Genomic DNA, 21,616 nt, shown 5'->3' with positions numbered 1-21,616 from the left:
GTTATGGTCCTGGTTCTGCCCTGGGCTTTCCAGGTGATGTTGACTAAGCTACTTTGCTTGTTTTGATGAACCTTAGTCTAGTTATCTGTCATTGATCCAGCATGAGGATGAGGATGTATTCTTTTGGGCTTGTGAGTGATTATGATGTGGTTATCATCATTTCAGCTTTGGGGAAGATGGCTTAGGGGAACCCAGGAACAGTAAGTACAGTCCAGCAGCTATAGGGTGTTAAGAGGAGAGAAAGGAAGAAGACTTCCTCTCAGCCAGGTTTTATGGTTTTAATAAAGATCTTCTGGCCTCTGCAGACTTACCCTGGGCCAATCCATCTAGAAGCTGGGCATTGAAGGGCGTAGAGCTAACCTGCAGCAATGCTAGAGGGGGAGGGAAAGGAAAGGGCACACCAGGGAGAGCAAGAGAGGAAGCAAACCAGTTATTTATATCCCTAATTATGTTCCCCCCTGGCAGTGCTGTTTATCTGTCAACTGTGCACGTTCTCCTCCCCATTACCCCAGATTCCAGAGGTCTCCCAGCCTCTTATTGATTGCTCCTAATCTCCAAGGCTGGGTCAGAAGCCTCAGAGGCTAAGACATTGCCAGGATCCTGGTTATTTCTTTACTTTATTTCATGGTTGCCTTCCCAAACTCCTGGAACATCTGTTTAATTGCTTCTGACACCTTGGACTTGGAGAGCATTTTTAGAATCACAGATCTTGGAATCTCAGACTCGTAGAAACTTAGAATGAGTCATTGAATCTTAGAATCACAGTATTTTACTGTTACAAAATCCAGACTCATAAAAACTGCCTTCAAATTGAAAGGGGTCTCTGAGGCCTTCCTTGGGATTATCTTGTCTTTGATTCCCAAGCTCCAACTCTGGAGAATTCTGTTTGATTTTACCTTTTTTTCTTTCCCCCAAATCCCAAGCATTCTTTTATGTTTATTCACAGGAAAACAGGTATGAGTTACAGAGCAAAGGGGGAGATACAAAAGTGCATTTTGGGATAGCCCCAAAAAGAAAAGTTGTAGTTTCAGAATCTAGTAGATGATAATTAGCAATTATGTAGTGCTTGAAGGTTGCAAAGCATTGAACACATTTTATTTCATTTTATCCTCACAATAAATCGGCATTTTGTAGATGAGGAAACTGAGGCAGACAAGTTAAGTAAATTTGCCCAAAATCCCTCAGCAAAATAAATGTCTGAGATAGGATTTGAACTTGGGACTTCAGGTCCAGCAATCTATTCCCTGTCTTTGCAGTTGTGGTAGGAATAATAATGGCTAACAATTATATAGTACTTCAAGGTTTGCAAGGAACTTTATGTATATTATCTCATTTTATCTTCTCAATAATCTGTGGAAGGTTATAAATAAGGAAACTGAGCCATAGAGAGTTAAAGTGATTTGCCCAAAGTCAGATAATTTGTAAGTGTCTAAAAGAAGATTTCCCCTCTGATCTTCCTGACTCCAGGACCAGAGCTTATCTGCCACAATGCAAAGCTGCATTTCAGCATTTCAGAGTCAGTATTTCTCTGATTTAAAAGCACTAAGTAAGTGCCTGTTGTGTTCAGAGCTAAGAGGTATATGAAATTTAGAATGGATCCTGTACTTTTCCATTTAGGAAATGCAGGTGTTAAGTCTAATGTAACAGCTATAATACATTAGCAAGGTTTAAGCAGAGAGCTTTATAAAGTCATTGCTGACCTTACAAAGGACACTGGGAAGGCTTTCTGGAGAAAGGAGCATTGGGACTCCAAAGGAGGGCTCCAAATTCAACAAGGGGAGGAAAGCAGTGAGAAAAGGAAGAATTCTCCCTAGGGGAAATGAAGTATGACCCACTCCTTCCTGTCCAAGGTCTCATTTCATCCCTTGCTTGCCCTGCCTCACCAAATTGTTGTAAAAAGGAAATGAAAGGGGATACGGAAATACTTTTGTAAACTGAAGAAAGAGATAATCATGTGAATCTTTTTGTTGTGGTGGTTAGAGTTGCCTTCCCTCCCCTCCCCCCAAAAAAGATGTTTTATGAAATGTGGTAGAAAAAACCCTGACCAGGGAGTCAGGAAAGCTGAGTTTAAGAGCCCCCCCCCCCCCCGCCTTGACCCTTTGTATGACTTAAATCTTATGATTTTGTACCTTTCTCTGTGGGATTTTGTCTTCTTCTATTGAGTTGGACTCTGGATTGAATTCAGTGATAATTCTGAGTTTTTCAGCTCTGACATTCCCCATTCTAAGCTTCTTAACATTAATTTTAACATTCTCTTATCTAAGGTCTTCCCAGATATTCTATAATCAAGGACCCTTCCAGATCTAAAATTGTGTTCTAATATTCTGTATTCTGATCTTCTTTGTTTTGAGGGCCCTTTCACCCCAGACAGCATCTATTCTGAAGTTCCTCTCATCTCTGACTTTCTAGGCTCCCAGGGCCCTCTGAGCTCTGGCCCTCTGTATTCTGAAGTCCTTAACTCGAATATTCCTTGTTTTGAGGTCTTTGCATCTGTGTGGTGCTGGAAGATGGTAGGTCTCTTTCTTCCTCTCTCCTCTCTCTCAGAGCTCCAGAGAGCTGATCAGGAGGATAGCTTACTGTATTTCTCCAGTTAATGAACTTCTATAAATAAGTGGGGGAGTGGAAGTTGACATGGATGGGGAGCCCCTGCTGCCCTGTACTGGGCATTCTGCCCAGAGTTGAGATGAAGATGGTCCTAGGAGGCTTGGTCGCCTGGCCTAACAGGGCTGGGAAAGGCAGGGAAGGAGGAGGCTAGCAGTCACTCCATCTCCATAGGGAATTTGGGGGGGCAATGGGGAGGGGGCCAGTAGTGTGTGTGTGTGTGGGGGGAGACATTCCTTCTTCCTAACTACTGTCAAATCAAAGAAAGTGCTGTAGAAAGAACAACTAAGGCTTTTTCATCCTTTTCGATTGGACACAAATCTTCCCTTTCCCTAACAGCATAATATAGGAAAAATCAATAGACCTTAAAGACATGAAGCCTTGGGTTTGAGCCCCCAATGTGCTGTGGAATTAGTCTTAGGAAAGGTAGAACTCCTGGGAGACATGGCCACAGAGACTCCCTAATCTGCTGGTTAAAGAAGAGCTTAATCTTTCTAGTCACATTCATCTCTCCCTAATGGTCAGGCCAGGAGATAGCCGTAACTCACGGCTGATTGGAGGCCATCCACCTTCAGAATCAATAGCCCATTTCTTTTTATTGCTGCAGGAGGCCTTTCTTAGTTTTTCTTGAGCATTTCTCACTTACTAAGGAAGAAGGCTGCGCACTCTATGTGCTAAAGGATCCAACCCAGAATTGGGTCCTTAATGGTTTTAAACCTCCTTGTGGAAAAAACAAACATGAAATCAGGTCTCATACATTTATTTCTGAGAGCCTGACATTTAACTTTTCTCATTCTTAGTTTCCTCATCTATAAAATGGATATAATAATATCATCTAATTCAAGGGGTGGTTGTAGGGCTCCAATCAGGTAGCAAAGGCTTTTCAATTTTAAAACTCTCTATAAACAAATGTTCTATTCTAGATACTCTTCTTTGAGCATGCTCTGTCATCTGCTTGGAATATCTTCCTCCTCTATTCCCTTTCATCTAATTGGCTTCTTGCCCATCCATAAAAGCCCAGCTTACGTGCTCCTTCCTCCAGGAAGCTGGTTCTGCTCATCCCAGCTGGATCTCACAAGCATTTCACATCCCTCTCTAATGCTGAACTTAATTGTATAATCGTATAATCATATAATAGATAATAGATAAAATAGTTATCATTATTTCAGTTACCACCTCACCTCCCTCTCCCACCTTGAGCTCCTTGAGATCTGGGAACAAATGAATTAAAAAACACTTATTAAGGCATACTATATGCAAAGCATTGTGTTAAGTGCTGGGCATAGAAATTAAAAAGCAAAGTGTTCCCTACTCTCGAGGAGCTCACATTTTGATGAGGAGATAACTCATGTAGGAGGGTTTGGCAGCAGGGCAGATGGAAGACCTGCATCAGTTGGTATGCCACGAAATTAATAGGATCAGAGAACAGTTTATACAATAACAAATAGAAAACCAGTTTTGAAAGACTTGAAAATTTTGGTGGATTGACAAATAATTTGAGAGAAGAGTGCTAATTTAGCATCCTCTGGACAGACCTACTCAAGATGTAGCTGAGACATACATTTTTTGGATACAACCAAGGCAGAGTTTGCTTTGACTATGAATATTTGTTAGGGAGGATTTATTTTTGCATTTTAAAAGTTGTTCAGTTGGAGGGAGAAAATAAATGGTTATTAATGGGAAAATAATAAAGTTAAAAATAAATGTTAATAAATTATTAATTAATTATAAATAATGATTATTACAGAGTAATTGGACTATTAATAGACTAATGGGTAATTAATTGGTGAAAAAGAAAAAGAAGAAATGCCCCAGGGTCCTTACGGTACATTGCCATCTAAAAATAATGCATTTTCTTTAATTTCCATTTATAAAATCAAATCTGTTTCTGATGTTGAACTATTTGATATTGCCAAAAATTAATGATGAGAACTTTCTTTTTAAGTCTTTGATTGCTATAACTTCTAAGAACTTGGGGGCTACAGACTCCAAGTGCAGAGGCAATTCCCAGATGGAAACTTCCCAAGAGTTGCTCTTCTAGATGATGGCTAACATGGAGGCGGGGCCAGCAGTCTGAAGGAGTAGGGTATAGAGCTCTTAGATTTGTTGACCCATCCATGGTGATTGGTCGGCTATTGTAGACTAGAAGGCCTCTGCCCTACAAGGGTCGCTCATCATGATGGTTGTATCCTATGTAAACTTGGTATCTCTCTTACCACAGAACCAAAGACCTTGTACACTGTAGTGACTTAATAAATATTTGTTGAATGCGATACACATAGGCAAATGTTGGAAAGTTGTAAAGTACAAACTTTGTCTCCAATGGAGGAGTATGAGAAGACACTTCCCCCCCATTTCTTTGCAGGGATGGGTAGGGGGCAGTCCTTGGACATGGAATATTGCATGTGATATATTGTTTTGTTGTTTTTTGTTTTTTAATGTATTGATTCATTTTGCTGATTCTTTTTCTCTTCCTCTTTTTTCTTTTAAAAAATTATTTCTTATGGGGAGGAGGACTCTTTTGAGGGGAAACAAAAAAGGAGATAAAGGGGTGGCTAGATGAATGAGCTGTGCTACCTTAAGCCTTCAAGTGACCATCTTACTCTTCTGTCTCCACAGTGGGAACGTCTCTGGTTTCTGATTCTCATCTTCACGTTTTTTCTCACCCTGACCTGGTTCTATTTCTGGTGGGAAGTTGACAATGACTACAATGAATTCAACTGGTGAGTAGAACTGGGTCCAGGGTTCCCAGATGTATCAGCAATAAATCAGCAATCATTTATTAGTCACCTATTAAATGCCTGGCACTGTGTTAAATGATGAAAATACAAAGAAAGGCAAAACCAGTAAGGGCTGGGATTTAATTACCCTATCCTGTCTCTGCCATTGATTTGCTTTCAGTTTCCTTCTTTGTAAAATGGAGATTCACAGTAGTTCCACCACTGACTTAGGGAAGTTGTAGTCAAAAAAGTATTTTCTAAATATTCAGGAGCTCTAGAAACTGGAGCCAAAGAGCTAGCAAGACTATGCTTTTGTGACCAGCCAGCTGACTTAGGAAAGGAACAGAGTCAATCTTTAGTTTTAGGTTTGAGTTGGGTACTAAGGACTTGTCTTGAAGACCTCTGTCTATTAGATATAAATTGAAACAACAGTCATAGGAAATGGAATCAGCAAAGACTTTAAATATCCTTTAGTTCAGGTGTTGGCAAACAATGGTCTGAGGCTCCAGTTCCTGTCAAAACCATTCTCAGCTCAAATGTTATGTAAAAACAGGCAGTGGGGCCTGGCTTAGTTTTCAAGTCTCCTCATTTTTACTTAAGAAAAAACTAATATAAGAAAAAATTCCCCCCAGGGCCACTGAAGTAATAGGAATAAAAACAGGAATCAATATCTGAACAGTTTCTACTCTTCTGGGCTGCTTTGGGGGGAACCTGAGTTAGATCAGAGACTGAACTATCTGACTGGGAGACCCCACAGTCTTGTAGAGATCAACAAAAAGAACTTGAACCTTACAGGCAGCTTGGTCTCCATCCCTGCAGAAATTGTTCTGAGCCATGTATTAGAAGGAAAGGAATAATTATCCCTCTCACTTATATAGAACTTCATTGGTAAAAGATTTTTCCCGTCCATTATCTTCACAATCCTTTAGAAGAAGGATATTAGCTGCATGGGCCTTGGAGAGGTCATTGAGGAGCAGATAAAGTAAGTGACTGGGAAGCCAATTTCAGCTTTAATGTAAAGGAGGAAGCTCTTCCAGGAAAACAGTCGTCACAGTGACCATAATAATGTAAGTGGAAAGGATAAGCACTACAAAACAATTGAAGAGGAATTCTGCAGAATTGCAGAAAGCAGGCACGGCCCCAAAGAAAAGATATGAGAAGATAGCTCCTCCTGCTCCTTTCCAGAGCTTGGGTGTGGAACACTGCATCTATTGTCTATATATTAAATATTATATTTAGTATAATGAACAAAGTATATTTAATATCCTTTAATATATAATAAAACATATTTAATATATTGATGTATTTAATATTTAATGATTTTAAATATATTTATCTGAATATATTTAAGTATATTTATCTGAATTTTTCTGCTTTTAGAAAGAAATATATAGGATGGCAAATATATAGTTAGGATATGGGGGGGAATTCAGACAATATAAAATGAAAGGTAGCAATAAAAACTTTTTAAAAAAGAAAATTTTTCATATTTTAGGGATGCTTAGGAATACTTATTAAAGATGGATTAGCAATTTAGGATTACATAAAGACAGTGAATAAAAAGCATTTGATTTTCTTTTAGTAAGTTAAACTTCCCCACTGCAATCCAATATCTGCTCTTGTTCAATTGTTCATTCAGGGGCTTTGTGGCTTATTGAAAAAAATCATTAGACTAATAATCAAAAGTGACTCTGTTACTTACAGTGTGACTTTGAGCAAATCATTTCCTGAACATGAACCTCACTCAGTAATTTTTTCCTTTCTAAAATAAAAGGTTGAGTCAATGATTCTCTTAGGTCCCTTTCTGTGCACGTAGCTATTTAAGTCCAGCAGTATAAGATGATTAGAAAGAGTGTGTGGAGCCCACTGGACATCGATAGCCCAGGATTTGCTCTAGAACCTTACTCTTCCATCCATGATGAAAGAGGTGATAGCTGTAGTGATCTGGAGGCTAAAAATCATAGGATGCTCTCTTGAGAGATAGAAGAGACCTTAGAGGTCGGCTAGTCCAGCCCCCTACTTCAGTTTATAGGTGAGGAAAGTGACTTGCCTCATGTTATGTAGATAATAAGGGGCAGAGCCAGGATTTGAACCCAGATTTCCTGCACAACACATCTTTACGAGGACAAATGCTTTGGGAAATGTAAAGAGGGATAATGAAGATAAAGATAGGTAGAAAGTTACTTTAAGCCATTCTGGGTCAGTCCTTAAACATCTGGATATGAACTATGTGTTGTATCCTGCGGGCTCTCAAGCAGGGGAGTAATGGGTGAGTTTATAAAGATAATTTTGGCACCTGTGTGAAGAACAGATTGGAGAAAGGGGAGGAGACTAGTTATTGGGAAGTAGAAAGGAGGGGACAGCTACAAGTCAGTCAGCAAGTTTATTTAGAGAACAAGTATTCTGTTTGAGAGTAGAATTGATAGGACTGGACACTGTTTGCCTGTGGGTACAAGGGACAGGAGAGAGGCAAAGGAGCTGCTGAGGTTCTGAGAGAGGGCATCCTGAGCAGCGGATGCTGTCTGCTGATAGGGAAGTCAGAAGGAGTGGCAGCTTTAAGATGATATGTTCTGTTTTGGACGTGTTGAATTTGAAGAGTTTGGGGATATCCAAAGGGATGTACTATCTCACAATTATTTGCTGTTATGTGCAAGGCATTGTGTTGGCTCTGGGAATGCAGGCTAGTGGGTATATAGGGGAGAGATGCGCATTGATTAGAGATATCAGGCAGCAAATTGAGGCACCAAAGAACAGGGGAGGACAGCTAAATGGCACAGTGAAGCGAGAATAAGGAAGCTCATCTTCCTGAGTTCAAATCCAACCTCAAATATTCACAAGCTGTGTGATCTGGGGAAAACCCACTGTTTGCCTCAGTTTCCTCATCTGTAAAATAAGCTGGAGAAGGAAATGGCAAATGCTGGAAAACTGGCATCTTTGTGAAGAAAACTCCAGAGGGGGTCACAAAAACTTGAACACAATTGAAACAAAAACAATAACAACAGTACGGAAGAATGAATGCTCAATTTGGAGTCAGAAGACTTTAGATCAAATCCCACTCTTCATGAATACTTTCTGTAGTAACTGAGCAAATCTTTTCACCTTGCTGAACCCCAATTTCCTCATCTGTAGAATGTAGAAATTAGACTAGATAGCTTTTGCAATCCCTTCAAGATGTAAAACTGATCTTCTGACCCAAGGGAGCAGATTAAATCATCTCTAAAGAGAATGTTGAGGGAGAAGATAAAGGAACCCAAGCCTAGGCTCTTAGGGGGCCACAGGAGGATATTGAAGCATGATGGAGATCAGGCAGGTAGGAAAATCAGTGACATAGAAACACAGAAAAGTGAGAGTGTCCAAGGGGAGGACATGATTAAAGTGAGAGCTGCATTCAGCAAAGGCGAGGGTAGATGAGGAATTCAGATGTAGCAATGAAGGGATCCATGGCAACCATTGGGACCCATTTTATTTGATTGACAGGGTCAGAAAGAAGCATGTGGTGAAGTAGAAGCAGCAACAGCAGCAGCAAGGATAAACCATGGCTTCTAAGAATTTGTTCTTCTGGGAAGGAGATACCAAGGGTTCCCTTCCATTTTGTCCCATTGTCTCCAAAAAGGCAAATACATTGCAAATTAGAGAATGAAAAGAGTGTGTGAAGGGTGAAATAAAGGTAGAAAATTACTTGAGACCCAGCATGTTGAGGTCCTTAAACATCCTGACATTTGGGACCCTGATCAAATCTGGTAACTCCTTAGTCCAATTAGGCCTAGAAGTTGAAGAGTAGGTGTGATCTGTATTGATAATGAAAACCGCCTTACTGGGAGTTCTCTATATTGCTAAAGTTACAGCACCCCTCCCCCCTCCCCCCAAAAAAAGAGAAGGGAAAAATTATTTAATGAGGCTCTGAACATCAGAGAAGTGATGACACTCCATTTAGCACTTCAGGCTCCAATGCAGATAGGGGAATAATACACAAAGGTACAAAGTTAAACAACATTACGCAAGCATGGTATGGACTCGGGAGGGGCCCAATCAGAACAGAGCTTGGAGTTAGGCCACCAAATCCTAGTGTCTGTGACTTTTATGCTGGGCAAGTTAATTACAGACTCCTAGCTGGTTTAAAGCGTCCTGGAACAGAAATCTCTTTTACAATGTGCCCAACAAGTCCTTGGAGGTGGCTCTTGCTAGCTCCCGAGGCAGCCTTTCTTACTGTTGGAGAGAGCTAATTGTTACGAGCTTCTTCCTGACATCAAATCTAAATCTTCCTTTGTTCCCTCCTTTGTTCCTAGTTTTTCTCCTGAGGGCCAAGCAGCACAAGTTCGAATGACAGCCCTACAAATCCTTGAAGAGAGTTAACATGTCCCCCCTGTAGCCCCTCCCTTTCTCCAGTCTTGAAAATCCAATTTGGTGATGGCATGTCCTGTGTAACTTCATTGACTCCTTGAGACAGTGCGCCACCCCCACCCCCTTCCTCCTCATTCACTTGTTTCTCTTTGTGTTAAAATTTTCTTTTCTCATGAACTTCCCATCCTTCCAGAGCTGACTGGCCCTCTGGTTTTCACAGCACATGTGGCTTTCCCCATTCTTTCTCTGAAGCCTTTAAAATCTGCTTTCCTAGAATTTGGGATGCATTTTATTCTGCCCATGTTTCCTGCCAATTCTTAGGCAGAAATTCTACCATAGACTAGGCCTCCCACACCCCAGCCTATTGCTTGGATTGAGCAGCAGGTTCAGGATAAATGTTCCCCTAATTGCTTCTTCCACTCTTGAAGGATGAAATTATTATTGAAGCAAGACAAGAAAAGATCATCTCCCTGCTTTTGGCAGAGAGAGTGACAGAAACAGAGAAAAACAGGCTGCCTGTCCAGATAGTCTGTGGTTTCTCCATTCCAATGACAATATTCCTTGGTAACTCAAGTCAGCTAGGTGGAACAGTGGACAGGGGGCCAGACCTGGAGTTAGAAAGATATTTATGAACTGTGCAACTCTGGGCTAGTTATTTAACTTTTTTTTGTTTGCCTCAGGTTCTTCATCTGCAAAATGGAAATAATACTCTACCTCCCAAGGTTGTCAGTGAGTTCCGAATGAAATAGTATTGGAAAAGCATTTAGCACAGTGTCTGGCATATAGTCAATACTACATACATATTAATTACTGCTGCTATCATTACTTATGTTCAGGATCCACTGATTTGTACAGAAATGTTCCCTCTGTCCTAGACTTCCTCATATGAGTATATGTTAATAGATAATGTAATTCTATACCCATTCCTCCCTTTCCCCCACACTTTTTTTTTCTTAAATTTATCCTATTTGTTTTGAATAAAGTCTATCCTTTTAAAGTCATATTCTAATCACAAATCTCAGATCCCTAGGTTTCAGTGATACTATCCACTTAAGCTATCATCATATGTGTATGTTTATACAATTACACATATATGTATATACACATAAATACAGTAGTACCATCCTTTTAAGTTATCTATCTATACATATGTAAATATACATACATATATGTGTGTATTTTTGTATGTGTAAAAGAGAGAATCCCAAAAGACATTCTTGCAATGGTACTGGAATGATTTATCATTTCCTTCTCCAGATCATTTTACAGATGAGGAAACTGAGGCAAAGAGGGTTAAGTGACTTGTCCAGCTCACATTACTAGTATCTTAGGCTGGATTTGAATTTCAGGATGATGAATTTTCCTGACTCTAGAACTGGCATTCAATCCACTGGCAGCACATGTATGTGTAACAAAATGTAATAGAGGTTATATCCCTGGGAGCTGTTCCCTAATAAATAGGTGGTCAAAAGATATAAATAGTTTTCAAAAGAAAATTGTCAAACTGTGAATGAGATTAAGCTATGAAGCACTCTCCCAATCACTGCTTATAAAAGAAATGCAAACTAAAACATTCCTGAGCTGCCACCTCACTACATGCAAATTGGCAGAGCTAAAAAAGACAGAGATAGACAAGGTGGAAAAAGCTGTGGAAAGACAGGCAGCTTTGAGGGAACTGTGAAGTGGTCCTGGATTTGGAATCGGACAAAAAAATTGAATAAACTGCAGTTCCTCTTTGACAGTCAGTCCCAGTACTAGGCATATACCTCAGGGAAATCAAAGTCAGAAACAGAGGCTTAATATGTCCCAAAATATTGCATTCTTTGAGGTAGCAAAGTCAGAAACAATGGCTCAACATGACTCAAAATACTGCATTCTTTGGGGTAATAAAGTCAGAAACAGAGGCTTAATATGTCCCAAAATACTACATTCTTTGAGGTAATAAAGTCAGAAATAGAGGCTCAATATGTCCCAAAATACTACATTCTTTGAGGTAATAAAGTCAGAAATAGAGGCTCAATATGTCCCAAAATACTGCATTCTTTGGGGTAATAAAGTCAGAAACAGAGGCTTAATATGTCCCAAAATACTACATTCTTTGAGGTAATAAAGTCAGAAATAGAGGCTCAATATGTCCCAAAATACTACATTCTTTGAGGTAATAAAGTCAGAAATAGAGGCTCAATATGTCCCAAAATACTGCATTCTTTGGGGTAGCAAAGGACTGGAAAGTAAATAATGCCCATTAGAGAATGACCAAAATCATAATAGTATAGAAGTTTATTGGAATATTACTTTATTTTCAAGACTGGGTTTCCCCATCTTGACCAGGCTAGAAGTACTGAGATCCCACTGCTCCATTTCCAGTCCAGGTTAGTTCTCCTTTCTTTCAGCCACCTGGCAATCCACACGCTTCCCAACTTGGGCAGGGGACTCTCCTCATGTTGGTGTAAACAGCCTATCAGCTTTAGCTCTGAAATCTCAGGCCATCAGCTTCAGTCTGCAGTAGTACTGAATTACCAGCATAAGCCACTATCTCAGGCTGTATTGGAATACTTTTGTGCTGTATAAAATGATTGAGAAAATCAGAAGAGAATAGCGTGTATGGTTACCCCCACAATGTAAATGAAAAGATTGCTAAAAGGAGGAAGTCAGAGGCAAAGTTGAAAAGAACTAATGTAAGTAATAAAGAGAAAATGAAAGCTATTCCTTCCTCAGGAAAGATGCTTTTATTCATGAGCAGCCAGTCCTCTGTTTTGGATGTTTTTGCTGATTGTTTTTCTAAGTCACAAGAGAAGCTTCAGTGAGGGGGGAGGAGGGAAAATGATTATGATGAAAATGTTCGTCATCAATAAATCATTTTTAAGAATTATTGAGAGGTATAGAACAGCAGAGCATACATTACCTAAATGAACTGACTCATTTTGCTGCAGAGGAAATTCATACATCATAGAATGTAGAATTAAAACAACCTTAGAGATAGTCTGATGAAACACTCTGACATTTTTTAACGTCATTTTACTTTATTTTCAGTTAAGCATTTATTTTCTCTCTCACATAACTCCCCATTAAAAAAGAAAAAAAATCTTGTAACTAAAATGCATAGCCAAACAAGCATCCATTTGTTGGCCATTTCCAAAAATGTCTTTAGTCTGCATCTTGAGCTCATTCATCTCTTCTTACTTACCTTAACATTCCAGGACGTAAGGTTAAGAACTTTGTTCTAAATGCATAGCTGCTGACTCCTCTTCCTTGAACTGAATTGGAAGGGTCACATACTACTTAACAAGTTTCAGTTTAATATAAAGAGAAATTTCCTAATAATTAGATCTATCCCAAAGTATAATCTGCCTCAGAATTTACTACAGTCTATACCATCAGAGGTCTTGAGCTGGGGTTAGATGGTCATGTGTTAGAATTGTAGAGAGGGTCCACTTCAGGGTTTGAGTTGGGCTGATCTTCGAAGTCCCTGATTATTCTTGTTACAGCAAGCTCATCCTCCAGCACTGAGAAGGCTCACAAAAGCCTGCTAGCTGTCTATTAAAGTCAGTGTTTACTGTGAAACAGTACCTTGAGACAGAGATGAAGAATAAATCTTTGCCCTAGTGAGAATTCCCAGGCCAGTTGGGAAGACCTGGGAACAATGGAAGACAAAGAAGAGGTCACATCTAGGCCCTTGTTCTACCCTTAATCTGTTGCATCACTAGAACTACCGTAATATTTCCTAATTGTGTGTTAGTATGGACTATGTCCTCCATATCCTAGAGTTGTGTTTTCTCTCTATTTTGAAGTCCCTTTCTTCATTAAAACACAAGGTCCTTTAACACAGGTTTTGCAAAAATCAATATTGAAAACTATATTTGTGAGTATTTGGAAAAATAAGATGCTATTTTTAAAAAAAGAACATAAGCTCCTTGAGAGCAAGGTCTGTTTTATTTATTTTTTTTGTCTTTGCACCCTACTTGACACAGAATAGGTATTTGTTGATTGCTCTTCTCTCAAGACCCAGCTCAATTGAAGGCCACCTTCTCTAGAAAGATTTCTCAACCTCCTGATTAGAGAAGACAAATATCCTTGCTCTTTCCTGAGAATTTTTCTGGAGTACTTTGTCTAGATCTCTCCTTTGCCCCTTTTCTTTGTGTCATTTATTTGTTTATCTGTGGTAGAGACCACTATTAGACAGCAAGCTCCTGAAGGCCAGGGAAGGTATACTTATTTACTTTTCTGTTCCAGTATTCAATGAATTATTGAGAAAACATTTCTGGTGTTTGAAGAGCACTGTACTAAGTAAGCTTTGAGGCTACAAAGAGACAAGCAAGACAATATGTCTCTGTTTTCAAGTAGTTCTTACTTTAATTAAAAAAAAATCCAGGACTTTGTACATAATAGCCATTTTATAGCTATTATGGCATTTAATTATATAGTCTCTAAGGACTGTTAGAGTTCAGGAAAGAGGATGATCATTGTGGGCTGGGATTGTTGAAAGAGAGCTTTCTGAAAGAGAAGTGGGGGCTCATTTGGAACTTTGAAGGCTAGATAGGAAGGAACTAATCTCATGGGCCTTTCTTGATGGTCCTGTCTAGACCTGACTTCCCTTGATCAGAATGGAGATTTCCATCTATTTCCATTAACTTGAATTATGACCAGTTACTTATTGGTAACAGGGATAAAGGGGAGTATGGAAGAGAGAAATTGATGTTGCTTTTAAATTTTTGCTGGGGGGGGGGAGACAGTGTATGGGGAGGGGAAAACGAAAGAATATGCACTATAAAAATGATTTTATATGCATAAAACAAAATGTATAGTATTATAAAAAAAGCCAAACATGTTGAAATAATAATTATCAATATATTTTGGTAAAAAATTCCAGGACATAAGGTTAAGAACTTACCTCTAAATGTATATCTGCTGACTCCTCCTTCCTTGAACTTAATTGGAAGGGTCACATGCTACTATATCAATCAAGTCTTCTCTCCCCTCCCCATATTTCCTTCTCCCTTCACTCCTCCTCCTCAAGATCCAGCTTCCCTTGCAGCTCCACATCTTCCAACTCACTGAGTGACATGATTTGCTGAGAAAGATCACTGAACTGGGAGACAAAAGTTACAGTCTCAATCCTTCTGCTAACTTGCTGTGTGCATTTGGGCAAATCAGTTCACCTCCCTGAACCACCTTTTCTTCATCTCCAAATACCCACAGAGTAGCACATGATTCGGTTACATTGACTAGCATTCCTTTGCCACCTACCTTTGCTATGAGAGATAAGATGAACCATAGACAATCAGAGCTGAGAAGGAGCTTAGAATTTTAACCCTGAAAAGGGCCTCAGACATCTAATACAGGGATGGTGATAGGATCTGTGATTTCGGTGTAGTTAACTGCCTGATGAGGCTACTCCCTCCACCTTCTATGCCCTTTTGCAATTTCCTTGGTTTAGGGAGCTGGGCACTAAAAGGTAAATTAAGAAACTTAATTTACTATCTACCTTGCTCACTACCCACCATTACATGCTATCTAGCATTTTACAGGTAAAGAAATTGAAGCGCTTAGCAGTTTAAGCCTGCGTTCCTACAGCAGGTAAATAGCAGATCTAAAGTTCAAAAACAGATCTCATTCTTGGTCTGGATAAAACACTACTTTTTGAGTTAATTAGGTATATTGATGGAATTAAAGCTCATATTTTCCAAGTGACTTAGAGGTTTTACAAACAGTAAGGATTCTTCTTCTTTTCTCCCCTCTCTTCCCCATCAAATCCATCTATCTTGGAAACAGCGAAGTCTCTTTCTCACTGTCATTGGGAATTTCAATATTCCTTTACATCTAGCCTTAGCGAAATAGGACAGTTTGCATGTACACTACACCTGTGTGTTTGAATTAATGCAGAGTGATATATCAAATGACTCATTATTTCTTCCCCAGTGGCACATTACAGGCAGTGCCATTTAGGAATGCTCAACTTGCAAACCAAGCCGACCTATAAAGAATGGAAGTTGAAACTGGAACCAAACTGAAACTATACGTATCTAGATTGGAGAATAAGGACTTTGTCATATGTTACTAACTATTTCTGGGGAAATCTTCCTCCCTTCAATGAACCAGAGGCCAACATCCTCATATTCCCAAATAAGATTAGATCAATTATATTATGAGTTCCTTGAAGGCAAGGTTCATTTTTGCTTTAAAAAAAAAAATTTCCCCAGTGTTTAACACAGCATAGGCTCTCAGCAAATAAATGCTTGTTGATTAGACTTCTAGCCATCTGTTGGCCTGGACTATTCATTTCCCTATGATTGATCACTGGTCCCCTTGATTCCTAGTCTCTCACTTCTTTCACTGAGCCAGAGCTAAAGAAGGTGTTAAAAGGTAGAACACAGGATGTCAGAGTTAGGAAGAATTTTGAGACTTAACTGGACTTGAGGGAATGAGTCCATTCTTTGGATATTCCCTGAATATGGTCAGAATCTCATGCTTTCTTTTCATGGAGGACATTTAGATGAATCAGGGCAGTATAGCCTGATGGAAAGAGCATTCATTGATCTTGGAATTAATAGTCCAGATGTACAGTCTGACTGTGACATGAACTAACTTTGTGATCACAGGCAAATAACAAATCATTTGAGGCTCAGTTTCCTCATCTGCAAAGTGGTGAGAGATGAACAGCTTTGATGCCTTAAAACCCTACCATATATGTAAGCTATATTTTTAAAATTCTCCCCCCCCCCCATTCCCCCCGCTGGGGTTAAGTGACTTGCCCAGGGTCACACAGCTAGGAAGTGTTAAGTGTCTGAGACCGGATTTGAACTCGGGTCCTTCTGAATTCAGGTCTGGTGCTCTATCCACTGCGCCACCTAGCGGCCCCTATATTTTTAAAATTCTTAGTGACATTTTTAGGGTCTCCCTACATTTTTGGACTCTGAATAAGAAGTTCCATTTTGCTTTAAAAGTGGTAAGCTTGACAATATTTGCAGTTAAAAAAAATCTCATATTTGAATTTTGAATCATGTAGGTCGCTCATTAAAATATTCATGAGAATTTTTTTTGCAAAAAAAAAAAAAAAAAAGTGATATCTTTTGGGTTTTGTCCTCTTTGTTCCCAAATAGATCCCTCCCCATCCATGTGGTAATCAGTTGTCATAATGAAAAAACAAACAAACAAACAAACAAAACTAATAAATACATTAGTAGTCTGACACTGTAAGTAGTGATTCAAACTTGAGACCTCCCACTTCTCCAAAAATGATGCAATTTATTATGTAGATGTTGTTGTTATTGAATAAGGTGATTCAAGACAATTGCGACAGACTTGATGGAAAGTGCCATGTACATCCAGAGAGAGAGCTATGGGTGCTAAATGTGGATCAAAGCATAGTATTTTCACTTTTTTGTTGTTTTTTGTTTGCTTGTTTGTTTGTTTTGTTTTGTTTTCTTTCTCTTATATTTTTCCTTTTTGATCTGATTTTTCTTGCACAGCAGGATAAATATGGAAATATGTTTAAACAAATTACACATGTTTAAGCTAAATCAGATTGCTTTGTTGTCTTGGGGATGGAAGAAGGAAGGGAGAAGAGATAATTTAGAACCAAGGTTTTGCAAAGGTGAATGTTAAAAATTATCTTTGCATGGATTTGGAATGATAAGATACTATTAAATAATAATAATAAATAAATAAAAAGAATTCAGAGACATGTGACAGACAGCTGACCATGGCTTTATAAAGCTTTAAACTCTCTCCTGGTCTAGTCTTCTGATCTGGGCAGGCTTTGATTATGTGCCGAATGATGGACTGTGTCTGTTATCTCAATATCAGCGTAATTAGTGCCAGACCCAATTTGGCCAAATTTCTTCCCCTCCCTCCCTCCCTCCCCTCCCTCCCCTCCCTCCCTTCCTTCCTTCCTTCCTTCCTTCCTTCCTTCCTTCCTTCCTTCCTTCCTTCCTTCCTTCCTTCCTTCCTTCCTTCCTTCTTTCCTTCTTTCCTTCTTTCCTTCTTTCCTTCCTTCCTTCCTTCCTTCCTCCCTCCCTCCCTCCTTTTCTCCTTCCCTCCCTCCCTCCCTCCCTCCCTCCCTCCCTCCCTTCCTTCCTCCCTTCCTCCCTCCCTCCCTTCCTCCCTCCCTCCTTTCTTTCCTTCCTCCCTTCCTCCTTCCCTCCCTCCCTCCCTCCCTCCCTTCCTTCCTGCCTCCCTCCCTCCCTTCCTCCTTCCCTCCCTCCCTTCTTTCCTTCTTTCCTTCCTTCCTTCCTTCCTTTCTTCCTTCCTTCCTTCCTTCCTTCCTTCCTTCCTTCCTTCCTTCCTTCCTTCCTTCCTTCCTTCCTCCCTCCCTCCCTCCCTCCCTCCCTTCCTTCCTCCCTCCCTCTCTCCCTTCCTTCCTCCCTCCCTCCCTCCCTTCCTTCCTCTCTCCCTTCCTCCCTTCCTTCCTCCCTTCCTCCCTCCCTTCCTTCCTCCCTTCCTTCCTCCCTTCCTCCCTTCCTTCCTTCCTTCCTCCCTCCCTCCCTCCCTCCCTCTCTCCTTCCCTCCCTCCCCTCCCTCCCTTCCTCCCTCCCTTCCTCCCTCCCTCCCTCCCTTCCTTCCTCCCTCCCTCCCTTCCTTCCTTCCTCCCTCCCTCCCTTCTTTCCTTCCTCCCTCCCCTCCCTCCCTTCATCCCTCCCTCCCTTCTTTCCTTCCTCCCTCCCTCCCTCCCTTCCTCCCTCCCCTCCCTTCTTTCCTTCCTCCCTCCCTCCCTCCCTCCCTCCCTTCCTCCTTCCTCCCTTCCTCCCTCCCTCCCCTCCCTTCCTCCTTCCTCCCTTCCTCCCTCCCTTCCTCCTTCCTCCCTTCCTCCCTCCCTTCCTCCCTCCCTCCCTTCTTTCCTTCCTCCCTTCCTCCCTCCCTTCCTCCCTCCCTCCCTTCTTTCCTTCCTCCCTCCCTCCCTCCCTCCCCCCCCTCCCTCCCTCCCTTCCTTCCTGCCTTCCTTCCTCCCTTCCTTCCTTCCTTCCTTCCTTCCTGCCTCCCTTCCTTCCTTCCTTCCTGCCTCCCTCCCTCCCTCCCTCCCTCCCTCCTTCCTTCCTTCCTTCCTTCCTTCCTTCCTTCCTTCCTTCCTTCCTTCCTTCCTTCCTTCCTTCCTTCCTTCCTTCCTTCCTCCCTCCCTCCCTCCCTCCCTCCCTCCCTTCCTTCTTTCCTTCTTTCCTTCCTTCCTGTCTTTTCCTTTTTTTTTTTTTTTTTTTTGCTGAGGCATTTGAGATTAAGTGACTTAAGGATCACACAGCTAGGACATGTTAAGTGTCTGAGACCAAATTTTAACTCCAATCCTTCCGACTTCAGGGCTGGTGCTCTATCCATTGCACCATGTAGCTTGCAAATTTCCAAAATGAATCATAACAGAGGCTATTATGAGCTGCCCTAATAACAAGAGACTGGATATGCCATAATTACAAAACCATGGGTCTTTTATTTATATTACTATCACCATCATCCTTTATGTACCCTGCCCTTCAACAAGCTCACAATCTAGTCTGATACCATTTTATAAATAAACTTGAATCCCAGACAAGGTAAATGTCATATGTAAGATCACCCAGCAATTTGGGAGCAAAGCTAAGACTCGAATCCAGACCGCCTGACCCTCAATCTAGATTTCTTGCCTGATTCCTGACTTTACAGAGTCTCATAGGAAATTGAGACTCAAACCACAAGTGACTGTGATATAAGACAAGATGAGAAGGAAGGCACAAGAAAGAATCAGGGTATTGTCTGAGCAAAAGAACCCAAGACTTCCTGGAAGATGCAGCATTTGAAATAATTCTAAAAGGGGAAGAGATATAGAATTTCCACGGCCTTTCTAAGTGGAAGTGAGACAAAGGACCTGATTTCTGAAATTCCTCTCAGCTCTAATATTCTGTGTTCAGTGGTTTCTGTCCTGCTCCCCAACCTCCATCTCTTGCCTCTAATAAAACTCCTAGGGATCTCCTCACATTTTTGTGTCCCAGCATCAATTTTTTAGCCTTAAACTTTCACACTGACCTTTGACTCTTTATTTTTCTTTTCTCAGGTTCCTCTATAACCGGATGGGATATTGGAGTGACTGGTCCATTCCTATCCTTCTGACCACTGCCACTGGTTTCACCTACATCACAGGATTGTTGGTATGTCTGGTAGGACATAGGAGCATGAGAAAGACAAATCATCTCTGGGAAGAAGGTTGTTCCTTCAAGACAAGACCCTGACCTTTGGGGATTCCCTGTTTTTGAGGAAAGTGACAGGATATCTTTCAAGTGTTTCTGGATAAATGGATGGATAGATATATAGATAGGTAGATGAATGGATGCATGAATAGGCAACAGGATTTAATGGAAGGATGTTTGGGTGGATTGAAAATGAATGCTTAGTTTGGGGGGGGGGAAGACAGAAGGCGATAATATCTTCAAACCTTAGGTTAGTGAGCTTGACTCTGATTCTTAACAAAATCATAGAATATATTATTAAAGGTTGGTGAACATCTAGATAAGGGAGCTGGATCACAAAGAGTCAGCATGGCTTCATCCAGAAATCTCTCATACTATTCTTGTGGAAAAAAATGGAGATGTATAAGGCAAAATCTAGCTCAATTGAAATGGAGGCCAATGAACTGTTCATAAAGATATCTGTATATAAACCTAGAAACCCACATATTAACATTGTGTTCCATTGGGTTTTTTTTAATATTATTAATTATTTCTCATTTACATTTTAATCTGGTTCATGCAGCACTGGAGAATGTTATCAGCCTCTGGACTAGATGAAAAATATAGTTAACTAATTTTTGAAATAATGGACTTAAACAATAGCTAATAATGATTTGTTGTGAAAGTCTCTTATGAAGTGTCCCAAGGATCCGTCTTTACTCTGTGTTAGTCAGAATGTTTTTCAGTTACTTGGTGAAAGTTTGGACGGTGCGATTATCAGATTTGCAGTAAACACCAGACTTCGAGAGTGAGCTCTAATATACATCGGATGATAAAGCATCCAAGAAGATCCCAACAGGCTGAACATTGGCCTGAAATCTAATAAGGTGAAACTTAATAGGCCTAAATGTAGTGTTATTACTCTGGTTGAACTACTTAATAAGATGGAGGGGGAGTGGCTAAACTGCATTTCCTGAAAAAAAAGATTTAGGGGTTTGAATGAACTGCAAGACTGGCATGAGCTCTTAGACAAAAAGGTTTTTCTAGGCAGCACATTTTAGCAAAAGGCATTGATAAATTGGAGAAGATCCTGGAGAGGGGCAGGGCTCCAGTTTCATGCCATTTAAAGATTATTTGAATCAACTAAGGCTATTCAGGGTGGAGAAGACTTGGTAGGGAAAGGGGAAAAAGGGGAGGGGGAAATCTTCAGGTATTTGGAGAACTGTCTTGTAGAAGGTCTACACCTGTTCAGAAAGCCCCAGAGAGCAGAACAAGGAGCAATTTGGGGGGGTGGGAGGATGTACGTATATAGAGAGATTTGACTTGATAAAAGAAAAACAGTCATGATTACAGCTTTCTAAAAAGTGGAATGTGCTGTCTCAGAGTAGTAAGTTCCCCCTCTCTGAAAACATGCAAAGAAAGATGCAAAGAAAAAGTGTGATAGAGAGATTCTTGCTCAGGTTCAAGTTGATGACCTCTAGATACATTCTAGAGAATGTGATTTTGTAATTTGAATTGAATCCTATTCAGGGAAGGTAGTCCCTGAGCTGGGCTTTGTAGGATAGAGAAAAGGCCTTCTGGTGGGTGCCAAACGCTTGGTTTTATTGGATAGAGCTTCCAGTGACCAGTCAGTCAAAAAGTAAGCATTTATTAAGCATCTACTTTATGCCAGGCATTTGTATTATATTGTGGAGATAAATACAAAGAATGAAACAATCCCTGCTTGCAAGGAGCTTATAATTCAATAGGGGAAATTGCGCGTGTGCGCGCACACACACACACACACACACACACACACACCATTTGTCCCAAAAATTTTATTGTAGT

At 40.4% G+C, this 21,616-nt stretch overlaps 1 protein-coding gene across 1 annotated transcript in view; it reads left to right on the top strand.

Moving 5' to 3' along the window:
* Nucleotides 1–21,616, top strand: part of GDPD5 (glycerophosphodiester phosphodiesterase domain containing 5) — a 173,803-nt gene that overhangs the window by 115,694 nt on the left and 36,493 nt on the right. The window contains 2 exon segments of the mRNA XM_074304095.1: nt 5,221–5,324; nt 19,678–19,771. Coding sequence (XP_074160196.1) covers nt 5,221–5,324; nt 19,678–19,771 — 198 coding nt within the window.

Source organism: Sminthopsis crassicaudata, chromosome 3, assembly GCF_048593235.1.
Source record: "Sminthopsis crassicaudata isolate SCR6 chromosome 3, ASM4859323v1, whole genome shotgun sequence".
In the NCBI taxonomy this organism is placed as follows: Eukaryota; Metazoa; Chordata; class Mammalia; order Dasyuromorphia; family Dasyuridae; genus Sminthopsis; species Sminthopsis crassicaudata.
The sequence above is the reverse complement of the archived record's forward strand: the minus strand, read 5'-3'. Positions and strand labels throughout refer to the sequence as shown.